Source organism: Myotis brandtii, unplaced genomic scaffold (assembly GCF_000412655.1).
Source record: "Myotis brandtii unplaced genomic scaffold, ASM41265v1 scaffold636, whole genome shotgun sequence".
Taxonomy (NCBI): Eukaryota; Metazoa; Chordata; class Mammalia; order Chiroptera; family Vespertilionidae; genus Myotis; species Myotis brandtii.
This window is the reverse complement of record NW_005370438.1, coordinates 171,979-191,841: the sequence shown is the minus strand read 5'-3', so window position 1 is coordinate 191,841 and position 19,863 is coordinate 171,979. Positions and strand designations below refer to the sequence as shown.

The window sequence follows — 19,863 nt, the reverse complement described above, 5'->3', positions numbered from 1 at the left end:
GATCAGCTGCCTCCTGCACACCCCCCACTGGGGATGTGCCCGAAACCAAGGTACATGCCCTTGACCAGAATCGAACCTGGGATCCTTGAGTCCGCAGGCCGACGCTCTATCCACTGAGCCAAACCGGTTAGGGCTGCGTATGTATTCTTTTTTAAAAATATGTATTTTTATTGATTTCAGAGAGGAAGGGAGAAAGAGAGATAGAAACATCAATGATGAGAGAGAATCATTGATTGGCTGCCTCCTGCACACCCCCTACTGGGGATGGAGCCCACAACCCGGGCATGTGCCCTTGACTGGAATCAAACCCGGGACCCTTCAGTCTGCAGGTCAACGCTCTATCCACTGTATACTTTTTTATACGAAAATTTACAATTCTCACTGGACATTTTCCTTTTGTTACTTGAATATATATATTTAAAACCTACCATTCTTTTAGCTACATATATATTTTTATTGATTTTAGAGAGGAAGGGCGAGTGGATGGGGTGGGTGTGTTAGCAGGTGAGTTTGTGGGTATGAGCTCTCCTATTGAAGTCACTCATTAGCATGAGAAGGAGCGGGAACACAGTGGATGTGGTTACGAAGACTAGGGCACTGGGACTCCTTGTGCCTCCCAAGGGCCTGCAGGTGACTGCCCATCAGACGGCTGTTGATACTTGGCTCTGTTGACTAATGAGTTTGCCCGCCACTGGACTAGGGCACTGGGACTCCTTGTGCCGCCAAAGGGCCTGCAGGTGCCTGCCCATCAGACGAGAGAGGAGAGAGCGTGCCTCCAGGTCAGGAAACAGCTAGGAGCAAAGTGCCCACACCAGCTGGCTCAGGGTTCCCAGCCCCCCGAGACCCCTCTTCCCCTTTCTCTGCCCCCTCAGTACCACCAGGGAGGCCCTGTCATCGCCATGCAGGTGGAGAACGAGTACGGTGCGTTCGCTAAGGATAGAGCGTACATGCCGCATCTTCACAAGGTGAGAAACCCTGGTTGGTCTCCGTGTGTTCATGCTTCCTTCCTCCTCTGCCTCTGAGTCTGCTGTGGGCTCTGGTAGGCTCTGTGGGTTATGCGATACAGGGACCGAGTTCCGTTTCTCTGACTGCACAGCATGGTCAGGGCGATTAAGATGCACTTGAATGACTTTATTCTGAGATAAAATATGATGTTAAAGGATCTCCACGACCCACAAGTTTCATGAGAGCTGGGGGTTGGCGAGCAGTAAGGAAATAATGCTTCGTGAACTTGATGATGGCTGTCACCTGGCAGCTCTCTGACCTGTAGCACCAATAGTCTCTCTTCCTGGGGGGATGCCTCAGGCCAGGGCATAACTGCCATCCTGCCCTTGTCCTTGTGGGAGGGTCAGCTCCTCCCTGTCCCTGACGGCCCACATTCAGGAACCTGATTGGCTCCCTTGTCAATGGGATCCCTCCCCCGGGTTGCTAAGTGGGAGGCAGGGTGAGCTCTGTCCCCATGGGAACCTCAGGGTGGCATGCCTGGCAGGCGGGGAGTTGCCAGCTGGGCAGGGCAGAGCGATCAGGTGAGGAGAGAGGGAGGAGGCAGGGCTAGGCTCCACAAGTGTCCCGTCTCCTGCCCACACCTGTGGCTTCTGCAGCTTCGAGGGCTGTGAGAAATCCCCTCCCTAACGTTTCTCAGGGGCTCCACATCAGACCCCTCAAGTCAATCTCATTCAGCGAGTATTATTTTCCTTGATTTCAAAAATTTGCTACTCGGCTTCAGGCTGTGAGAAATCCCCTCCCTAACGTTTCTCAGGGGCGCCACATTAGACCCCTCAAATCAGTCTCATTCAGCGAGTATTATTTTTCCTTGATTTCAAAAATTTGCTACTCGGCTCCGCTCCCAGTCCCAGCTGTGGCTCGGTGCCCATGCAAGGCACACATAGGGTCCTCCGGCCCTCTGGTCACCCGTCTGCTTCTGAGGCCCTTAGCAAATATGAGTTTTTAATGAGGTCTCCGCATCCCCAAAGCCATGGTGGGCTTCCTTGCTTCCTCGGAATGTCCAGGTAGGACCCACGTCTGTGAAGTTTCTCTTTGATCTTCACTAGGCCCCATAGCACCCACCTCTCCCCTTCAAGCCCAGTTTCCAGAGTCTTCTTTCTCTCAAGTTCAGGTCCTCCCTCTGCACTTCCCCTTGAGGCTGTGATGGGGGTCACAGCCCAGACTCAGCGGCTTTTGCGTCCCTGGGAGAAGAACCAGCCTGAGAGAGAGAGAGAGAGAGAGAGAGAGCTGTGGATGGTCGGACTCTCAACCCAAACCTTCTTCTCCGGCTCACACACTGTCCCTCTTGGCCCAGTGCATTTATTGGCTAATTTCCCTCTTCCCACGGGGGAAAGGAGAGGGGGTTCACTCTGTCCAGTTTTCTCAACAGGCCCTGCTGAACAGAGGGGTCGTGGAGCTGCTCTTGACCTCTGACGCGGAGAATGACGTGCTCCAAGGCAGCATAAAAGGAGGTAGGCACTTAGGCATATTTTCAGGGAGCACGGGAGCTCTTCACCCGCCAGTTTGAGTTTTGAACAAGCGTCAGAAAGAACCAAGAATAGCTCTGAGGCCTCTCTTTGCCATGCACATGAGGTGGACCCTGGCAAGGTGGTATTGCTATGAGAACCCAAGGTCAAAGCGAAGAGTTCCCATAGCAACGCCATCATTTCCCTCGATCCTATTTTCCTTCAACAGCAGCTGCCAGGGAGCTCTTCTGTCCGCAGCCCGCCTTTCCACCTTTATTTACTTACTTATTTATTTTTTTACTTAAATGTATTGGGGTGACATTGGTTTGCAAAACCATACAGGTTTCAGGTATACAACTCAACAAAGCATCATCTGCACGCTGCATCGTGCGCCCATCACCCCAGGCAAAGTCTCGTCTCTTTCTGTCCCCATTTTCCCCCTTTGCCCACCTCCACTTACCCCCAGGTCTAATTCCTAGGTCTAATCAATTTGTGTGACTTTGGCCTGTTCCATTTCTCTGCACAAAATATGGTTAATTTTAACTGCCCTTCTTCCATAACATTGTCCTTGCAAATGCCCAGTGACAGCCCTTTGCATGTTGCAACATGGAATACAAGTAGTATCTCATTACCTCACTACTCAGCACACTTCCTTCTGTGTGCAGGGCATGGGCCTCTGTCCCTCCCCTGGCAGCACTTGCCCCAGGGCCTCATGCAGCATCTCTCCCTTCTTTCTACAGTGCTGGCCACCATCAATATAAACTCATTTCAGAAGAATACTTTCGAGCACCTTGAGAGAGTGCAGGTAAGGATGTTTTAGAGAGGAAGAGTCGTAGCCCCTTCACCTGCCATGACCACCCCCTCTCCCCTGGCCCCAACCTGTACAGCTGGTGTTCAATGAGGATAGGAGGCTTGACAAAGACTATACAGCTTTCCCCCTGAGGCCTCACCTAGATTTCAAAGTGTTTTGGGGAGTTTATCTGTTTCGTCAGGGGGAATAAGGAGGAAATTCTGCCTCTGTCCCCTCTGTTTGTGGAGCACCTAATGGAGATGACCAGAGGAAGGGCCAGGGGTTACATGAGGTCAATCAGAGGGAGAGGATGCTCTCTTTTCTCTGAGAGAGCAGAGCTCAGAAATGAGCCATGTGCATTGCTGACGGAGGAGACTGCTCTGCAGGCCTAGGCTGGCTGCGGGCAGCAGCTCCCAGAGCCTTATGGGAGTTTGGCAGGGTGGGGCTAGCGTAGCTCACCAGGCTAATGCTCTATGGAGGGGAATGCAGTGTTGGAAGAGGGACTCAGCACAGGGACATTGGTGGCTGTCCCTCCAGCCCTCTCCCGAAAGCCACACAACCCAGTCTCTCCCTTGATGACTCAGGTCCCCTCAGAGCTGCTGTCCCTCTGCTGAAGCCCAGGGTGCGTACCCATGAATGAGATTTTGTGTGCTGGTCCTTTAAGAGAGCACCTGGGTTTCTAGCAGAGGCCCATCTCATCTGGGCAGACAGAATCCCTGCTGATTATCACAGCCCATGTTATAGGGGCTCCTCTTCCCAGCACTGGGCTCCAGGCTGGGGAGCTCAGCGTGGGGTTGAGACCCCTCGCTCCTCAGGGGGAACCTCTGCTGCTGAGATATCCCTCCAGATTCTCAGTCGCCACACGTGGGTGCAAGGCCAGCCCTTTTTTGCACCTCTGCCCCTCCTACCAGTCTCAACATGGTTTCTTCTGCACCTCTTAGTTATAAGACTTCTATTCGGCTAGTCTTCAGATGGTTCTCCAGGTTGATTTTTCTACAATTTAGTTGTGATTCTGATGTGGTCCAGGGAGGGGGTGAGTGGAACTCCCTCTTACGCGCCATCTTGGATTCCTCCGAATGATGTCGTTAATCGACAATATAATTCCGTGGCTGCTAGTCTGGCTCAGCCCTGGGCTTGAGTTGTGTCTCTGACCTTACCAGCATGTGACCCTTGAGCTTCAGTTTCTACGTGAGGACTTGCAGTCAGGTCTTTGTGATTCCAAAGCTGATTCTTTCCACACCAGCTTCGAGAATGACAAGGTTGGAATGATAGAAGGTGATCGTGATGTCTAGGGAAACAGAGAAGCAAGAGGTGTAACGGGCTGACTTGGAAACAAGTGAGAAGCCCAAGTTCCTCCAACTCTCATCCGTTGTATTCAGTGTTTCCGACTTTTTTTTCTTTTTGTCTGACTTCGTGTGTCATTTGGTTTGTTTCTAGAGAGATAAGCCCATTATGATTATGGAATACTGGGTCGGCTGGTTCGACACGTGGGGAGGTAAACACATGGTTAAAGATGCGGACGGTAAGTGTTTCTCAGTGTTTGGACCAAGTAGAGGTATCCCAGCTCATGGGTCATTCACACACTTCCCTGCTAGTCCATCAGCTCATTCAACCACGACTGTCCATTCAACACATGGTCCGGACGGGGACATGGCTAGGCCTGGCGGTGCCCTGGTGAAGAAAAATTACCTGGTTCCTACCCCAGGGAGCTTGTGTTCTAGGGGAGCTGACAGATACGCAAGAAGTAAAACACTCACTATCTGACAAGTGCTTGAAGCAGACAAAGAGGATGCAGTGACAGGAAAGACAGGGACAGACCCGCAAAGGGGCATCAAGGGGGTGACAGAGGGCCTCTGAGAGTATGACATCTCTGAAGAAGGGGATGCATTTGCTAACATTCTTTTTAAAAAATGTATTTTTATTGATCTCAGAGAGGAAGAGAGAGAGGGGGAGAGAGAGAGAGAAACATCAATAATGAAAGAGAATCATTGATCAGCTGCCTCCTGCATGCCCCCTACTGGGGATCGAGCCCACAACCTGGGCGTGTGCCTCTGACTGGAATCGAATCTGGGACCCTTCAGTCCGTAGGCCGATGCTCTAGTCACTGAGCCAAGCCAGCTAGGGCCACTCGCCAACATTCTTAATCATCTCTGTGGATTACACAGGCCATTGCTGGGGGGATGGCACATGGTAGTCATTATCAGAAGCCGGCAGTGATGGTTGAGAGGGTAGATCCTGGAACCAAGGGCCAGGATTCAGTCCAGCTCTCAGCCGGAGCCCCGTGACCAAGGCAGCCTTCCTTCCCTTCCGAGTGTGTCCTCATCCCAAAGGGGGGATCAGCGTGTAACTTACCTCGTGGGGCTGCTGTGAGGATAAATTCGTCAATCCACGTACACCACTCAGACCGGCGCCTGACCAACGTGGTTAATACAAGTATTTTGCTACTAAAGGTATTTTGCTATCACTATTATGAAAACAAGCTCGCTGGTACCCGGAGGAGAGAGGACCAACTCTCTCCTTCAGAGGCAACTGAGCAAAGTCTGCGTTGGCTTGAAAAATAGAACCCCACCCCCGCCCCCACCAGCAGACAACATGTTTCTGATCACTTATATGTCAGGCATTATGACTTGTTTCTTATACATATATTCTCTCAGCGATTAATTCTCTCACCAGTCCTATGATGTGGTACGTGGAAATAAGGCCCTTCATTGAACAAATAAGGAAGAAGAGGCCCTGAGAGGAAAAACGGGCCATTCAAAGTCATACCAACCGTGAAGAGCCAACCATAACGAACATCTATAATAATAAAAGCATAATATGCTAATTAGATCGGACGTCCTTCCGGACAACCTTCTGGATGAAGGTGGGGCTGTGAGGGCCGAGTGCCCCTTGCACAAATTTTGTGCATCGGGCCTCTAGTTAGATATATAAGTGGCATAATGGTTCTTAGGCTATTGTCTAATATATATTGTTAGGAGTCCAATTATGTCCATACTCTGCGAAAAATAACTTTTAAAAAAGGCTTGAGGAAACAGGACATGGTTGCTAGAGTAGTTCTGGCCAATCCCACCTATTTTCTGGTTAGAATCTTAGCAAAGGTTGAAGAACAAAAGAAGTTAAGAGTGGGATGGGATTGAGAATGATAAGATTTCATCAGCGATGTCTGTCTTCTCTCCATTTTTTTAATTAGCGATATTAAATGTTTGTTTTGACAGGCGATATTATTGTATATTAGTTTCAGATGTACAGCACAGTGGTTAGACATTTATATGATTTATAACATGATTCCCCCTGGTAAGTCTAGTACCCACCAGGCACCATGCATACTAATAGTTATTACAGCATCATTGACTATATTCCCTAGGCCAGTGATGGCGAACCTATGACACACGTGTCAGAGGTGACACGCGAACTCATTTTTTTGGTTGATTTTTTTGTTACTATGGTTGCAAATATCAAAAAATTTCTATATGTGACACGGCACCAGAGTTAAGTTAGGGTTTTTCAAAATGCTGACACGCTGAGCTCAAAAGGTTCGCCATCACTGCCCTAGGCTGTACTTTACCAGCCCCCCCCAAGGACTTCTTTGTAATTACCCATTTATACCTCTTAATCCCTTCACCTTTTCACCCAGTCCCCCATCCCCCTTCCCATCTGGCAACCATCAGTCTGTGATCTATGAGTCTGTTTCTGTTTTGTTTGTCCATTTATTTTCCTCTTTAGATTCTACATGTAAGTGAAATCATATGGTATTTGTCTTTCTCTGTCTGACTGATTTCACTGAGCATAATACCCTCCAGGTCCATCCGTGTTGTTGCAAATGGTAAGATTTCATTCTTTTTCACGGCTGAGTAATATTCCAGGAATATACGTACTACCTGTTCTTTCTTCAGTTGACTACAGATGAACATTCTTAGGTTCCGTATCGTGGCTGTGGTAAAAATGCTGCAATGAACATAGGAGGTGCATCTATCTTTTCAGATTTGTGGTTTTAATTTTCTCTACTTTCTTATATTTCTCCTCCACAGATGTTGTAAAAACTGTGTCTGAATTTATCAAAGCTGAGATCTCCTTCAACACATATATGTTCCACGGGGGAACCAACTTCGGTTTCATAAATGGGGCCACGGATTTGGGGGAACACAGCAGTGTCGTCACCAGCTATGGCAAGTGATCGCCGGTTTGGTCCCCCTCCAGCAGTGGGGGTGCTGGAGGCTCCGAAAACATATTCTGGCATCCCTGAGTTCTTGACCTATAATCCATGCTGAGAATTGATGATGTTCTGATCTATTTATCTTTCTTCTGTGATATTCATAATGCCCACAACAGGCTATCATTGCAGTAGATGGGGCTGCTGAGGACCTAAAGTTCATGTACACTGACACCTTGACTTGAACCGAGAGAGAGAGAGAGAGAGAGAGAGAGAGAGAGAGAGAGAGAGAGAGAGAACAAGTGGTGATTGCTAGAAGGGCATCGATGGGCACAGCTGGGCAATCCAGATGGAAGGAAGAAGAGAGTGAAGCAGAGGATGAGCTAAGTGGCCCGGCAGCCTCAGAGTCCCAGGAAGGGCGATGGGAAACACTCCTAGCTAGATTGGCATTGGTCCCACAAGGCCTAGCCTGGGATGGACCGGGCCAGGGGTGGGGACCATGTGTCTTCTGTCTCCCTCTGGTGGCCCTGCCCCATCTCTGCCAGAAGCGCCGAAACGGGGTCTGCCTGGCAGGATTGCCTGGCCAGTGACGTTCCCTGGTGTCTTGCAGACTATGATGCTGTGTTGACAGAGGCCGGGGATTACACCAAAAAATACTTCAAGCTTCGGAAACTCCTTGGATCCGTCTTAGGTACCCAGCCACCATTTTTACTTGAGGGCTGGCCCTCCTCGTGTATTGGAAGGGCGAGGACAGGGCAGGATTTCCCCTGTGGGCACAAGCTTCATGAAGGGCTTCAGAGCAAGGGTCACAAGTTCGAATCCTGGTCTTCCCACGTAAAAGCTGTGTGGTCTCGCATGAGTATTTTTAAGCCCTTTAAACCTCGGTTTCTTCCCTGAAACGTGAACACAATGATACTCGTCTTCTGTAATGATTGTGAAAATTACTGTTCGTGAAGCTCTTAATATAATGTATAACATAATACCCGTATAGACAATAGCAAAAATCATTCTATGTAATTTTATTTCTCTAAGGAAAGTTAACTAACCGTCTACTATGTGCTAGAAAGTAGGTAACCACTGGCTTTGCCGAAAGGTATAAGGCAGAGGTCTTGCCCCCTAGGGGCCTTCAGTCTACACGGCCAACACTACCCCTTCCGGGTCTGTATCTGTCAGCTCTCCATGCATACAGAATGGCTGCAACCTCATTCTTTCTTTCTTTCTTTTTCAAATCCCTCCCCCAAGGATATTTTTCCATTGATTTTTAGAGAGACTGGAAGAGAGAGGGGAAGACAGAGAGAAATATTGATGTGAGAGAAACACATGGAAGGGTTGCCTCCTGCATGAGAGGAGCCTGCAACCGAGGTACATGCCCTTGACCGGAATCGAACCTGGGACCCTTCAGTCCGCAGGCCAATGCTCTATGCACTGAACCAAACGGCTAGGGTTGCAACCTCGTTCTTGACAGTTGTTCCTCACTCTTGGAGAAGTGTAGCCATGCGCCAGGAGAGGACCCCTTTACTGGTTGGGATACGAGAGTTTACGTAGAGGGATGGGGAGGCTGGGAGAGGGCAGTAGCTGCTCCAGGCACATCTTGCCCATGGCCCACTTTCATTGCAGCATCTCCCCTGCCCCCCTTACCTGAGCTCATTCCGAAGGCTGTGTACCCTTCTGTGAGACCATCCCTGTACTTGCCGCTGTGGGATGCCCTACAGCACTTAGACGAGGTGAGTACTGCCTGGGCATTAGGGGGAGAAGGCCTTCAGCCACACAGAGATAAATTCTTTCAAGGCTTTTCCCTGGACAGTGTGAAAACGAATTCTCTGCATGCTGCCCCAGTTTAGAACTATGGGGTCAGACCACACGCTCCTTCCTGGTGGACTGTGAAGGGGCTGCTGGGACTGGAAGAATGAGTGGGGTGGGGAGAGGCTGGGCATGAGAGGGTCCTATTTCCCAGCTCCGATGAACCCCTTTGGTGAATGTCCTTGTGGGTCCACATGGTCCCTGTGGGAAAGGCTGCTGAGCTTGGAACCGGGAAACTGAGTTTCTGATTCATTTTCGCCATCCACTAGGCCAGTGGTCGGCAAACTCATTAGTCAACAGAGCCAAATATTAACAGTACAACGATTGAAATTTCTTTTGAGAGCCAAATTTTTTAAACTTAAACTATATAGGTAGGTCCATTGTTATTAACTTAATTAGGGTACTCCTAAGGCTTAGGAAGAGCCACACTCAAGGTGCCAAAGAGCCGCATGTGGCTCGCGAGCCGCAGCTTGCCGACCACGGCACTAGGCCAAACCTCAGAAGTTCTACAGGTCCCTGCTCTCCCTTTAAAAGTAGACAATCTGCCCTATTTTAAAGAAAAGTTTGGAAACTGTTTGAAACATGTCAAGTCTTGAATTCAGACTGATTTTACCTCTTCTTATCATCGTTTTAGATAAAAAGAAGTGCCTGACACATTGTAGAGGCTAAATACATGCTTATTTAGTGCATAATTCTTTCCTCAACTTCAGTGATGATAGCACAAAACTTATCTGCTCTGTTCATCAGTTGATGATGACAGCCATTGCTCCCTGTCCCATGCCCCTGCCCGTGCCCCCGCACCCGCCCTGAGTCTCCTGCTCAGTGGAGATATAAAGCATCAGCACATAGATGTTTTAGCGTTTCTCATCCAAAGGACTTTGGGGATCATTAGGAGGCAGAACAAAAAAGACAAGGGTCTCAGGGGGAGGATCCTGAGTTCTCAGCATGCAGCTCGCGTTTCTACCACGGCTCTCACAGCCGGTCATATCCAGCGCACCCGTCAACATGGAGAGTCTCCCCATCAACGCTGGGAACGGTCAGTCCTACGGGTTCGTGCTTTATGAGACACCCATCTGCGCCAGAGGCTGGCTCCGTGCGAAGGTTCGAGACACGGCACAGGTAGGGGCCAGCAGCCTGTCTGCGGCGGTAAGCAGGACATGTAGCCCAACTCTGCTACTGGGAAGGGTGGTTAATCGCTGGTCAACTGTGCTGTGTGGTAGTAATTTGTTTATTTTTATTTAAAAATATTTTTACTGATAGAGAGAGAGAGAAAGAGAGGGAGAGATAGAAACATCAGTGATGACAGAGAACCATTGATCGGCTGCCTCTTGCAAACCCCCTACTGGGGATCAAGCCCCGCAACCGGCTAAGTGCCCTTGACCGGAATGGAACCTGGGGACCCTTCAGTCCACAAGTTGACGCTTTATCCACTGAGCCACACCGGCTAGGGCTGTTTGGTAGTCATTTAAAGCACCTACTATGTGTGAGGCACTGAGAACATAAGCTCACACCAAAGAGACTGGCTTTCTGCTTTATCACAACCAAGTCCACTGGGGCCTCCCTGCCAGCTCCCAGCCAAGTGTGAGCACCGAGGCTGGTGCCTTCTTTACAATGACCTCCTCCCTAAGCAGAGCCTCTCTCGGCCCTCCCCTCAGGTAGGCCTGCCGGTCTGACCCCAGCTCTTGTTTTGCAGGTGTTTTTGAACGAGACACATATAGGGACCCTGGATGGTGGTAATCAGAACTTGCGCATCCCTAAAGTCAAGGTAGGTAATGCAGGAGTCTCGATGCTGCTGGACCTCCGACTCAAATGCAACCGCTCCCTGGTTCTGAGATGACTGCCTCATCTCTACCTCGGCCCTTTGGCATCGCTGGTCACTTAGGGCCCCAGCAGGAAGTGTTTGTCTAGAGCTCTGAGCATAACCGCCTCTCCCAGGCCCGGATACACCAGGAGCTGCAGAATACAAGCTTCGGTGTGAATGGAATTTCCCCTTTAAGCCCTGAGCCAACCATCAGCCGCGGGTCTGGTCTCTATCAAAGCACAACTGCGTCTCTCTGGCCTCCCTAAGGCAGACCAGCGGGAGAGAGGAGAGGCTGGGTGTGGGATGGGAGCACACGGGGTCCTTAGAGAGGACGGACGGCCGGGCTCGGGGGCGTCCTGTCTCCCACATGCTTGCCTTTCTATGTGGGACTCAGAGGAAAGGGGGTTCTAGAGTATCCCCCTGTGTGGCTGTGTGGGTTCCGTGAACTGGTCTGTCCCCAACAGGGATGCCAGCTCCTGAGGATTCTGGTGGAGAACCAAGGACGAGTCAACTATTCATGGAAAATTCAAGACCAGAGGAAAGGTGGGCTCTAGGCCTGAGACACAGGCTGTCTGTTCTCTTTGTGGTCACTCAGACCCTCAGATGGGGCTGAGTTGGAGCTGGGAGGGAAGAATGAGCCACGTAGGCGGGCGGGGGAGACTTAGGATCCAGGACGGAAGGTGAGGACTCCTTCCCTCTCTGTTGTCCTGCCTCCTTCATTTCTCCAGGGCAGGAGTGGGCGGCTTGGTTGGGTGCTGGCTTGTCCTAGAGCAGGATCCAGGCCCATCTGGGGAATTTCAGGAAAAGCTCTGATTTTATAAAAAATATGTTTTTATTGATTTCAGAGGAAAGAGAGAGGGAGAGAGAGATAGAAACATCAATGATGAGAGAGAATCATGGATCGGTTGTGCCCTGCACGTCCCCCTACTGGGGAATGAGCCTGCAACCCAGGCATGTGCCCTGACCTGGAATCGAACCATGACCTCCTGGTTCATAGGTTGATGCTCAACCACTGAGCCATGCCGGCTGGGCAAAAGCTCTGATATTAAGTGGGGGACTTCCTCGGCCGGCCTTGTGTATGAAAACATAGGAGAAACCTTCAGTCGCAGCGAGTCAGACAAGTGTTTGCCCTCCTGGCTGAAGCCCGGCACAAGATGTCTGCTGCCTGCATTTCTTTGTCCCAGACACCGAGAGAGAGAGAGCATCAGTGGCTAGCCGTGGTCTTTCCTCCCTCCCCCTGCAGGAGTAACCGGACCCGTGACCATCAATAGCACCCCCCTGGAGGGGTTCACTATCTATTCTCTGGAAATGAAAACGAGCTTCTTTGACAGGTATGTTCCCACTTATTCCCGGGAGACTTGGCAGGGTCAGGGCACTCAGAGATTTCAAACTCTTCACTTGGCAGGCGAAGAGCCCGGGATTCCGAGAACGGAAGTGATTTACTCGGGATGATAGAGTCTTTAGAGTCAGGACTGGAGTCCTAGAACAAGTCTCCCGTTTCTCATTTTAATACTTCACGTCTGCATGTCCCATAGACACGGAGCCCTAGTCCCTGCGTGGGAAACCCGGGTCCATATTGGGGCTAGAATCAGGGGCTTTCCTCTCCCTCAAGGCGTGGCCCCTTTTCCAGGCTCCGCTCTGCCGCCTGGAGGCCTGTCTCCAATAGCTCCCTGGGCCCTGCCTTCTACCTGGGCACCCTGAAGGCTGGCCCTTCTCCCAGGGACACCTTCCTGAGGCTGCTGGTAAGTGAGCGCCCTCTTCTCTCTGCTCTCTCAACCGCCTAGTCTTTCTTTTTAAAATTTTATTTATTTATTTTTTGTTTTTCTTCTGTTACATCTATTCTTTCTTAAAGAGTCTTGAAGCAAAGCCATGGTGTTCCAGGCAAGAATACTTCCCTTCCCTCCTCACCTCCAACCCAGTCATCCAGCATTGCTCAATCTTTCTAATTTATCATCGTTGTTCAAACTATTGCCCATGGAGAGGGAGGTTGGGGAACTGGGTGGTAAAGGTGAAGGGGTTAAGAAGTAGAAATTGGTAGTTACAGAACAGTCACAGAGATGTGAATTATAGCCTAGGGCAGGGGTCCTCAAACTACGGCCGAGGGCCACATGCGGCCCGCCAAAAACATTTATCCGGCCCGCCGGGTGTTTTTGCCTCCCTGCCTGTTGTTTGTTCATAGTTTTTTTTTAAACTATAGTCCGGCCCTCCAATGGTCTGAGGGACAGTGAACTGGCCCCCTGTTTAAAAAGTTTGAGGACCCCTGGCCTAGGGAATGCATTCGGTAATATTGTAATAACTATGTATGGGGCCAGGTGGGTACTTAAAATATCGGGGTGGGGGGAAACTTTATAAAATATATGATCATCTAACCACTATGCGGTATCCATGAAACTAATACAGAATAATATTGAATGTAAACTGTTTATTATTTAATAAGGTTCCCCGGTATCCACTTTCGGTTCCTCTAAGCTTGCGAGGCTATGGAAGTTCTGCTCAGCTTCCCAGCACTTCTTCCTGTCTCTAGTGGAAAAACTGTTCCCATGTCTTCTTGTTTCTCAGTTTTCTTCTCCCAGATTTTGGTCCTGTAATTCTTCATTGCATTGCAACCAGATTTAAAAATGGTGTCGCGTTTATAGCTATTGTCAGCAGAAGCGTCCATCTCTGTTAAACTAGGACTTATTTCTGGAAGACCTGCGTTTAAAAGAATATATAGCATTATGGCTCAATCTCCAGTGGGGTGCGTGCAGGAGGCAACCAATCAATGATTCTCTCTCATCATTGATGTTTCTATCTATCTCTCTCCTTCTCCCCTCCTCTCTGAAACCAATAAAGAAATATATTAAAAAAAAAAAGATTAAAAAAAATGGTGTCGCGTTTATAGCTGTTGTCAGTAGAAGTGTCCATCTCTGTTTAACCTAGGACTTATTTCTGGAAGACCTGCTTTTAAAAGAATATATAGCATTATATATCAGAGGGCAGGAACAAGAGTAACATTAGCATCGAAAGGTTGTTCATGCTTTCCTCTGTCATCCTTAGACCAGGTACAGCAGGGTAGACCTTCTAGAACAAGCATGTCAAACTCAAAGGCTAACACGGGCCAAATAAACAAGGTTTAAGTGTATGTGGGCCGCAAAAAAGCAAAAGCTTCATAGAAACGTAGGTTTATTTCAATAGAGACATGCAGAATACAAAGGGCTGAGATAAATGAGTCATCGCCAACATAAAATAATGGAACATTTTAATAAAAATTAATACTTTTTCTTCAACATTAACTTACCAAACACTGAATAACTGCACAAATTAATAAGCGTAATGTAAATAAACCTATTTTTCTTGTTCTCCAAAAGCAAAATATTTCCTGTTGCGCAAACAAGTTAGTACAAGACTAATGACGTGGCCAGTTCGCTGCTAGTATTAGTGGAGAGAAATGGTGTGCCTGCGCGTAAGGCACGTAAGGGAAATGAATGCAACACGGTTATAATCATCAGTCATTAGCGAACGTTGTAGTTCATTATTAATAATTATGTATAACAGGATATTGTAAAAATTAAGTTATGAAATTTTTATTAAAATGTTTCTTACATACCGTTATATTGGCTGGGCCACAAAAATATTCGTTGTGGGCCGCATGCGGCCTGCGGGCCTTGAATTTGACATGCTTGTTCTAGAACATATCCCATTGTGAACTCACTGTCAGGACCACGAAGCATCTCCGTCTTGTTCTCACTCCCCAAGAGCCTTAGATTGTATGTTGCCCGTGTGAATCTGTCCCCCTGTCTCAAGCCTCCATCCCTCCCAGGACTGGAGTTATGGATTTGTGTTCATCAATGGCCGTAACCTTGGGCGATACTGGAATATTGGACCACAGCAAACACTTTACCTTCCTGGGGCCTGGCTGCATCCGGAAGACAATGAGGTGAGTCACCCTGATCCCTGCCTTTACGTCTCACACATTTTCAGATCTGCCTTCATCCCCAGGATGCAGATCACAGCATCTTTCTCATCCTGTATTGAACAGGCTCACCACTTCTCACTGTGAGCCTTTCTGTTCTTCCCAGATCATCGTGTTTGAAAGAAGCAAGAGTGGTTCGTCCCTCCAAACTACAGATAAACCGAAGCTGTAAGACTGTGTTGTGACGTTTTTTTTGGTGGATTGTTGGAATTCGTCTACCAGCAGGTTTTCAGGAGGAAGATTTATGTCTAGAATACCAAACACACTGTTGTCTGCAACAGCAAATGTTGGAAATAATATTCATTAGGGAAATTGTTATATATATTGTAGAATAGTCATATGATGCCTATTTTTAGGCCTTAAAAGAGCCTTCAAATCTTCAGTGACTAGATTTACGTAGTTAAAGCTTAGTCCTTAGCAGGTTATTCTCTACGTAAATGTGCCTTTAGGCACATAAAATAAAATAAAAACAAGCTGGATGTATCTCTGCTTCTTCATACTCAGTTGGGAGGAAGTGAAGGGTCTCTGGCCTAAGAAAGAGTAAGATGGCAAAGTCCTGGTGTGTGTGTGTACTGGTATGTGGTGTGTGTGTGTACGTGTGCGTGCATTGTAGGAGGGGGAATGCAGGGGAGAGTGCACAATGTCTCCTGGCATTTTCCGGCAGCCTGCATGTTTCCAAGGTGACCTGGTGCATCACCTCCAATCAGAGGAGGAATAGACATTTAGTTGTTTGGTCCTGACTTGTCTGACAGCGAAGCTTGGCCCTGAGCACTCTGTCTTCTTGCTCCTCAGCTCTCTGGGTATAGTCTCAGCTCTTGCTGGTAGTGCCCAGATATTAGTGAGATGAGATGCATATGCATGAATAAGCCAACCAATTTTTACAAATGACCCTATGACAACTAATCATATTCTTATAATCAAAATATAGCATTTGGCCTAAATTAAAACCGATGTCCTATAGCAAAAGGTTATGACCTTGTTAGAGATAGTGCCTACAAGCTGCAAGAAATGTCGCAAATAATCTGGGATCCCAAGGGAGGAGGAAACCTCGCTGTTTGGGATGGGGACAGAGGAGTAAGTTTATCTTCTCTTCCAAGAATCTGAACGGCTGGTTTACTGGATGAGAATTCTGTCATGTACCTACACAATTCCTACATCACACTTCATTTTCCAGGGCTCTAGACTCAAACTCAGGAAATCTATGGATAAACTACAGACTAATAGAGGAAACCAGAAGTAATCATCGTGAAGATCATGAGAATGCATTATATTTCAGATGCAATGATTACATCATTTCTAAACGCACTGAATGACAAAGGGTGTTACTAGATATAGAAGGTGACTAACAGTGATAAAAGATTCATGTGAACAATGTAATAATTCCAGAGTTGTCTGATCCTAAAAATTTAGCCTCAAAATATATAAAATAAATGTATTTTTCTCTACATAGAAAAAGGTAAATAGAAGTGCTTTACTCTTGAGAAAAGTTTTTGAAATTAAGGTATAATTTATACTATAAAATTCACACTTTAAAATGTACAATTCGGTGGTTTTTAGTATAGCATAGTCACAGGTTGTGTAATCATCACCATCATCTAAATCCAGAATGTTCGCCCGGCCAGCGTGGCTCAGTGGTTGAGCATTGGCTTAGGAACCAGGAGGTCACGGTCCGATTCCCGGTCAGGGCACATGTCTGGGTTGCGGACTCAATTCCCAGTGTGGGGTGTGCAGGAGGCAGCCGATCAATGATTCTCATCATTGATGTTTCTCTCTCTCTCCCTCTCCCTTCCTCTCCGAAACCAATAAAAATATATTTCAATCAATCCAGAATGTTTTTGTCATTCCAAAAAGAAACCCTATACCCATTAAAATTCCTTTCTGAGCTTTCTTCCTGCCTCACTGGCTGCTCTTTCTAGCCCATATTCGCTCTTCCTCCTCTTTTCTCAATACTGAGTGCCCCAGGGCTCACTTGGTTCTCTTGCACTTCATTGGTGATCTCATCCAGGTTCAACTCTCTGTCAAATCCTACATTTACATCTCCATCTCAGATTTGTGTATTTAACAGCTCACATGCTCTCTCTACTTGAGAGTCTCAAAGGTACCTTAGACTCAACAAGCCTGCTCAGAGCTTCAGATATTTCCCTCCACACCCATTCCTCAGCGTCTTCATCTCAGATGATGGCAACTCCCGTTCTTTCAGTTTCTCAGGCGCCACATTAGGAATCATCCTTCAGTCCTCTCTCTTTCTCTCACCCCACAAGCAATCCCAACGTCACAATGGTCCTCTTGTCTCTGCTTTCGAAATATTTATAGAAATCCACCTCCATTGCTACCACCCTTGTCTGAGACATCATCTCTCACACGGCCTCACATGGATTACTGCAGCAGCCTGTGTCCTCACTGGTCCAGTTCCTTCTACTCTTGTGCACTCCTGGTGATTCTCAACACAGCAGCCTGAGTGAACGTTTAAAGCACAGTTGGTGTCGTGTCATAAGCCTGCAATGGCTCTGCCTTTCATTCAGGTCAAAGCCCTGCTCTGAAAGGCCCCACATGACCGGGCCCCTGTATTTCTCCCACCTCACCTCCAGCAGTTCTTGCCGCCCCTTCTCTTCCCACACTGGCCTCCTTGCAGTTCCTGGAACACAGTGTCATGAGTGCCTGAGTGCCTCTGCACTAGAGGTTCTCTCTGCTTGAAGAGTCCTCCCTCCGGATACCAGCATGCCTGGCTAACTCCCACCTTCCAGGTCTTTCTTCCATTCATTGTTCAGTAGGACTTCCTCTGTGTAGGCCTTCCCACCAGACTCCCACTGTTCCTTCCTTTATCTACTTTCTTTTTGCTATGGCATTTATCATCTTTGGACATACTTTACAATTTATGCATTTGTATGTTAATTTTTTTAAAATATATTTTTATTGATTTTTTACAGAGAGGAAGGGAGAGGGATAGAGAGTTAGAAACATCAATGAGAGAGAAACATCAACCAGCTGCCTCCTGCACACCTCCCACTGGGGATGTACATGCCCTTGACCGGAATCGAACCTGGGACCCTTCAGTCCGCAGGCCGACGCTCTATCCACTGAGCCAAACCGGTCTGGCTGTATGTTAATTTTTTATTGTCTTTCTTCTGCAGCTAGAATATAAGTGTCAAAGGGATCTTTGTCTGTTTTGCCCAGTGATGTATCCGAGCACCTAGAATAGTGTTTGGCATATAGTGGTCATTAAACATTTATTGATTCCTTCTTAATGAATGAGATGTTGTTGAATTAGATCATTGGCTTTTCATCTTTTCAAAGGTTGGGGCTAAAGAGTGATATTTTTGGACTATCAAGGCCAACGATGGCATTCAAGTACATTCCTCCCCAATGTACAGAGGCCCCTTCCAGTCCAATTGATACATAGATTGTACCACTGCTCAGCCATGTCACCAGGAGTGAGGGTGAATGTGTAGGGTGTCTGGGATGGGCCTCCTCAGGTAAAAAGGGGGGCTAACCTTTGACACTTTCTCCTGTCTCCTGGGCTTGCTTTTATCCAAATTATACCAAAAGATTGTCATCATAGTCTTAACAGCTATCAAGCAATTATGTGTCTTAAAAGATGGAGAAAAGGCACCGATAGCCTTGGAGAGTGTTAAGAGAGCGCTAATGCTTCCTGGGCTTGCCTCTGAGATGCTCTGGCCCTGCTATGAGAACCCTGTGCAGAGCCCCAGGCTGTCCTCGCTCATTGTGGCATGTCCCCCCTCCCCCACCCCCTTCATTTGTTTGTTTTTGCCTCTCCTTGGTTTAAATTTTGCTACTTGATGAAATATTTGCTTAATGCTAGAAAAAGGACCCTTTGCACTAAACTCTGTGTCATTGTTCTGAGAAGTAAAATCGAATTTTGTTACTATCAACATTACATGTTCAAAACTATGTACAAGTGTAGGAAATGCTTTGTTTTGTTCTTTTTTAACCATCACCCAGGGACATTTTCATTGATTTTTACAGAAAAGGGAGAGAGAGAGAGAGAGAGACAGAGACAGAGAAACACCGATGTGAGAGAGAAACATCCATCAGTTGCCCCGGTAGGGAACTCAAACCTGCAACCTAGGCATGTGCCCTGACCTAGAGTGGACCCTAGGTCCTTTCTCAGTACACGTGTATGCTCCAACCAACCCAGCCACACCGGCTGGCCAGGGCGGAAACGGTTTTAAAACGCACAATGGGGGCTATTTTCTAGAAACCCTGATGCTCCGAAACACATAGCCTCCCTAGAAAATGTTTCCGATTCACTTTCAGTAATATTTGGATTTTGTTCTTGAGATGAGTTGAGTTTGTGATCGTTAGAAAACGTAAGTTTTGCCTAAATACTACACAATGTCCTTTGTGATAGAATTCTGTACAATAATAAGAGAAGTTTATTCGTCTTTTTCTAAAATGTGAGAGGTTTATTTGGAGTGTTTTTTGTTTTGTTTTTAATAAAAAATGTAAAGAGTGCTGCCAGTCAGGAGGAGAAAAGGACTAGTGGAAACCAAAGGCAGGAAATGTTTCCGTGCTGCCCCCTAGGCACCTCCTCTCCCCCATGAAATTCAAATGTGAATCACACTAAGCCATAAAAAATGTCCAGAGGAAATTCTACAATGTCCTGGCTTTTCACATGATAAGTCACTGCTGCGCATTCTTCTCTCTCCACAATGGAAATGGTTTTAAAAGATTGTGTGGGCTTTGCAGGAGGAGCCTTCCATGCATGCCTGCGCGGGGGTGGGGGGTGGTCCGGGGTTCAACCATGTACAGGACTGCACAACACGTGCTCAGTATTTCTACATGTGTTTGCAAATCAGGTGCATATAAAAGAGTTTCCGATACTTGGAGTGCCTCTCTGAGACCGGGGAAGGCAGACCAGAGCCAGGGAGGCCCCCGCGGAGATGGGAATCCCGCCGCCGC

General features: G+C 47.7%; 1 protein-coding gene across 1 annotated transcript in view; it reads left to right on the top strand.

The window, feature by feature from the left end:
- Nucleotides 1-15,420, top strand: part of GLB1L3 (galactosidase, beta 1-like 3) — a 24,040-nt gene extending 8,620 nt beyond the window's left edge. The window contains exons 7-20 of the mRNA XM_014528477.1: nt 873-965; nt 2,375-2,456; nt 3,191-3,255; nt 4,678-4,762; nt 7,269-7,406; nt 8,001-8,081; nt 9,008-9,114; nt 10,169-10,309; nt 10,884-10,955; nt 11,456-11,534; nt 12,235-12,322; nt 12,622-12,733; nt 14,791-14,907; nt 15,050-15,420. Coding sequence (XP_014383963.1) covers nt 873-965; nt 2,375-2,456; nt 3,191-3,255; nt 4,678-4,762; nt 7,269-7,406; nt 8,001-8,081; nt 9,008-9,114; nt 10,169-10,309; nt 10,884-10,955; nt 11,456-11,534; nt 12,235-12,322; nt 12,622-12,733; nt 14,791-14,907; nt 15,050-15,115 — 1,326 coding nt within the window. The 3' untranslated portion in view covers nt 15,116-15,420. The remainder of the gene's footprint in view (nt 1-872; nt 966-2,374; nt 2,457-3,190; nt 3,256-4,677; nt 4,763-7,268; nt 7,407-8,000; nt 8,082-9,007; nt 9,115-10,168; nt 10,310-10,883; nt 10,956-11,455; nt 11,535-12,234; nt 12,323-12,621; nt 12,734-14,790; nt 14,908-15,049) is intronic.
- The last annotated feature ends 4,443 nt before the right edge of the window (nt 15,421-19,863 follow it).